Raw genomic sequence first — 5,131 nt, forward strand, 5'->3', positions numbered from 1 at the left:
TCAGTTATTTAGTTCTTCCATTCGTCTGTCTGTTCGTTCATACTTTCTTACGTTCGTCTGTCCAATTGCCGTCCGTTCGTTTCTTCTGTTTGATCCTGCTTCAGTTATTTATTTATTCCGTTAATCTGTCTGTTTCTTCAGTTTATTCGTACTTTATTTAGGCGTCGTCGGGGATTTAAAGATGGAACAGACATCACCACATCAACGCAGCTTTAGAGGGATCTCGCGAGCCGCATGTTCATGTTCAAACCTTCCAACCGTCCATGATCGTCGTTCATTCAGGTGGGTTAAACAAACTGTAAACGCCATAATACTGTTGGTTCAAATGTCATATATTAATGAACAAGTTCATTCTGTCTGCAGGGATTAAAGCAAAAAAAAATCTCCTAACGGAAAAAATAAATCCCTGTCTTAGGCGCGCTCTCCACGGATACGGCGGGCCAGCTGGATGTCTTTGGGCATGATGGTGACCCTCTTGGCGTGGATGGCGCACAGGTTGGTGTCCTCGAACAGACCGACCAGGTAGGCCTCGCTGGCCTCCTGCAGGGCCATCACAGCAGAGCTCTGGAAGCGCAGGTCGGTCTTGAAATCCTGGGCGATTTCTCTCACCAGGCGCTGGAAGGGCAGCTTGCGGATCAGCAGCTCGGTGGACTTCTGGTAACGACGGATCTCCCTCAGAGCCACGGTGCCGGGCCTGTAACCCTAACCGGGCCTGTAACCCTAACCCTAACCCCTAACCGGGCCTGTAGCGGTGAGGCTTCTTCACGCGAGCTATAAGAACGACACTCAAAGCAGCAGAACCATTATCACACTCTTTTCTTCGGCTTGTTGTCTATGAACTCTATCTTGATCTTGACCCGTCCGCGGGTCTTCTTCCCGGGCTTGGCCCCGCTGGGGTGCCATCATCCCCGCTACCGACCCGCCGGCCTCTCCTCGGAATGTGGGACCACTACCCAGGTGAATGAGAACCTGACTGATCCTGAGATCCTGGAGTTGGCCGGTAACGCTCCTCAACCCCAAAGGCTCTTTTAAGAGCCAACCACTTCTCTCTCCAAAAGAGCAATGCATCACTCCATCCTCTGGTTGTCTGCGCTGTGAGTCATGTTGTGAAATGTCCTCATTCTTATCTCATGTACATGAGGCAGAGAAAACGCACCAACGACACACTGTTGTGACAGAAACATTCCTCATGATGTGACATTTTCAGCATTCAAAATAATATTCAGTTCTCTAAGGTTTTAAAAACCAACCCTTCCTTGTGAAGTGAACCGTGTTCTTCGATATGTAGTTAATGTTTGTTTGGTTCATTTGTCTGAACTTGGCGGAGACAACTAATGATGGAAGTAGATAAAGGATAGGATCGTCAGTCACAACTTTGAAATAAGTTGCATGAAAATAACATTTGATGAAGAGAAGATGACATCTACAAGACATCTACTTGAAGAGAAGATGATATCTACAAGACATCTACTTGAAGAGAAGATGATATCTACAAGACATCTACTTCAAGAGAAGATGACATCTACACGACATCTACTTGAAGAGAAGATGATATCTACACGACATCTACTTGAAGAGAAGATGATATCTACAAGACATCTACTTGAAGAGAAGATGACATCTACAAGACATCTACTTGAAGAGAAGATGATATCTACAAGACATCTACTTGAAGAGAAGATGACATCTACAAGACATCTACTTGAAGAGAAGATGATATCTACAAGACATCTACTTGAAGAGAAGATGACGTCTACAAGACATCTACTTGAAGAGAAGATGACGTCTACAAGACATCTACTTGAAGAGAAGATGACATCTACAAGACATCTACTTGAAGAGAAGATGATATCTACAAGATATCTGAAGAGCATTGGCAAGCCAGGTGAAGTCTCGTATCATCATCATTTCTCTGTCCGCGCTCAAGAAGGCGGTGGCTACGACCCTGCTGTAGAATACACCCTGTGAGAGAGGAAGAGGAGGATGAGATCTATGAGTATTATTATTATTATTATTATTATTATTATTATGGACGTAGCAGTATTCAGTTTCGCGCTTTCGAATTTTCGAATCAAAACCTTCCACTTCCAGGATCTCGCGAGATCGAAGCTAAGAGTCCGTTAATTTTTCAGCACCAGACTCCAGGGTATTTGCGAGTAGCACAGTTATATCAGATAAATTAATTGTTAATAGAGTCCCACAGTTATATCACTAAACTATCATAGACAATGATGATGATGACCAGAGCCAGGGCCCTAGAGGAGGCTCAAATATTGCCCCAAATTTTCATCTCCAAAAAGGTGCGTTCCAGGCTGGCTTCTGCAGACATCATTTCTATTCTATTCTATTCGTATTCACAGAAGATGGAAAGAAGCAACAAGAAGACACTAGTGACAACTGTCCTGGAAATCCCTGCACAAGAACGACCAGTGGTTGTCACCTTGCAGTGATGTGTCGAGACCAAAATCATTAGATCCAATTCCTGTCCCTGCTTTATCGGCTGAAGACGAAGGCATAAAACAAGACAAAAAGAGAAACTGGTCTTTCTGGATGGATGACGAGGATGTTTGTTTTTTTACAGCATTCTGTACTTAGTGCTGACCCTCCACAGAGAATATACTTTCTCCAACAAGGTGGGTTTATGCAAATCCAATGAGTTGCTCTGAATAACGGACAATGAGGAGCGGTGTTTCTCTGTCCGCGCTCAAGAAGGCGGTGGCTACGACCCCTCACAGAAGATCAACCACTTCCCTGGGATGAGTGAGATCTGCAGGAAGGATCTCCTGGCCAGGAACATGAACAGATGAACAAGCTATCCTGGTACCACGACAACGACCCAAGTGACGGTAAGTGCCGTTCCAAACGACAGAATCTCCGGGTGATTGGCATCCCAGAACCACTGAAGGCCATGTATAACCTGCACATGAATGGATCGATGCTCGGTTAAAAATGTCATATTAATATATACATATATTTTATATTAAGATTATTGGTCTAAACCTTGCCCCACCTGCCTCTTCTAACCTCTACATAACTCCCCCTCTGAAGTTGAGCCAGGTGTGGCCATGTCAACCAGGAGCAGCAGAGCTGTGGTCAAACCACCCCTAGCATTTGTAACCAACAAGCCCAAAATCGCCATAGGTAACCCTTCTAAACCCATATAACTAACAACATTCACAGCTATCAAAACAAAGGCTTTTTTTTTGTGATATCATCCTTTTGCATCCCCAGTAAGTACTGGGTGGAAGGACGGCTAAAGGAAACTCTTCTTATTCTGTAAGTAATCTCATATTTCATTTTGACATTGCAATGCATCGTGGTACCACGACAACGACCTTCCCAAGTGACAGTAAGTGCCGTTCCAAACGACAGAATCTCCGGGTGATTGGCATCCCAGAACCACTGAAGGCCATGTATAACCTGCACATGAATGGATCGATGCTCGGTTAAAAAGGACGAGTTACCTCAGTTATGGAGAATGGACCAATTAAGACCCAACAGCTTCCCCGCTAAGCTGTGGCGTCTCGTCAACAACCCCAAATACACATCGATCCGCTGAGACACCAGTGGTGAAGGTACTTCAGTTATTTAGTTCTTCCGTTCGTTCACTCCTAATTCAGTTATTTAGTTCTTCTGTTCGTTCATTCCTAATTCAGTTATTTAGTTCTTCCATTCGTCTGTCTGTTCGTTCATACTTTCTTACGTTTGTCTGTCCAATTGCCGTCCGTTCGTTTCTTCTGTTTGATCCTGCTTCAGTTATTTATTTATTCCGTTAATCTGTCTGTTTCTTCAGTTTATTCGTACGTTATTTAGGCGTCGTCGGGGATTTAAAGATGGAACAGACATCACCACATCAACGCAGCTTTAGAGGGATCTCGCGAGCCGCATGTTCATGTTCAAACCTTCCAACCGTCCATGATCGTCGTTCATTCAGGTGGGTTAAACAAACTGTAAACGCCATAATACTGTTGGCTCAAATGTCATATATTAATGAACAAGTTCATTCTGTCTGCAGGGATTAAAGCAAAAAAAAATCTCCTAACGGAAAAAATAAATCCCTGTCTTAGGCGCGCTCTCCACGGATACGCCGGGCCAGCTGGATGTCTTTGGGCATGATGGTGACCCTCTTGGCGTGGATGGCGCACAGGTTGGTGTCCTCGAACAGATCGACCAGGTAGGCCTCGCTGGCCTCCTGCAGGGCCATCACAGCAGAGCTCTGGAAGCACAGGTCGGTCTTGAAATCCTGGGCGATTTCTCTCACCAGGCGCTGGAAGGGCAGCTTGCGGATCAGCAGCTCGGTGGACTTCTGGTAACGACGGATCTCCCTCAGAGCCACGGTGCCGGGCCTGTAACCCAAACCCTAACCGGGCCTGTAACCCTAACCCTAACCCCTTACCCTAACCCCTTAACCCTAACCCTAACCGGGCCTGTAGCGGTGAGGCTTCTTCACGCGAGCTATAAGAACGACACTCAAAGCAGCAGAACCATTATCACACTCTTTTCTTCGGCTTGTTGTCTATGAACTCTATCTTGATCTTGACCCGTCCGCGGGTCTTCTTCCCGGGCTTGGCCCCGCTGGGGGGCCATCATCCCCGCTACCGACCCGCCGGCCTCTCCTCGGAATGTGGGACCACTACCCAGGTGAATGAGAACCTGACTGATCCTGAGATCCTGGAGTTGGCCGGTAACGCTCCTCAACCCCAAAGGCTCTTTTAAGAGCCAACCACTTCTCTCTCCAAAAGAGCAATGCATCACTCCATCCTCTGGTTGTCTGCGCTGTGAGTCATGTTGTGAAATGTCCTCATTCTTATCTCATGTACATGAGGCAGAGAAAACGCACCAACGACACACTGTTGTGACAGAAACATTCCTCATGATGTGACATTTTCAGCATTCAAAATAATATTCAGTTCTCTAAGGTTTTAAAAACCAACCCTTCCTTGTGAAGTGAACCGTGTTCTTCGATATGTAGTTAATGTTTGTTTGGTTCATTTGTCTGAACTTGGCGGAGACAACTAATGATGGAAGTAGATAAAGGATAGGATCGTCAGTCACAACTTTGAAATAAGTTGCATGAAAATAACATTTGATGAAGAGAAGATGACATCTACAAGACATCTACTTGAAGAGA

General features: G+C 45.5%; 1 protein-coding gene across 1 annotated transcript; it reads right to left on the reverse strand.

Annotated features, from left to right (window-relative positions):
- Positions 1-411: 411 nt before the first annotated feature.
- On the reverse strand, positions 412-1,103 carry LOC308151343 (histone H3.2-like; the record flags this gene model as incomplete). The annotated part of the gene is made up of 2 exons (XM_080524199.1): positions 412-694; positions 1,072-1,103. 2 exons carry the CDS (start codon positions 1,101-1,103, stop codon positions 412-414), a joined length of 315 nt encoding a protein of 104 aa, XP_080380325.1.
- Between the last annotated feature and the right edge of the window lie 4,028 nt (positions 1,104-5,131).

Source organism: Nansenia antarctica (assembly GCF_963989245.1).
Source record: "Nansenia antarctica genome assembly, chromosome: 1".
Taxonomy (NCBI): Eukaryota; Metazoa; Chordata; class Actinopteri; order Argentiniformes; family Microstomatidae; genus Nansenia; species Nansenia antarctica.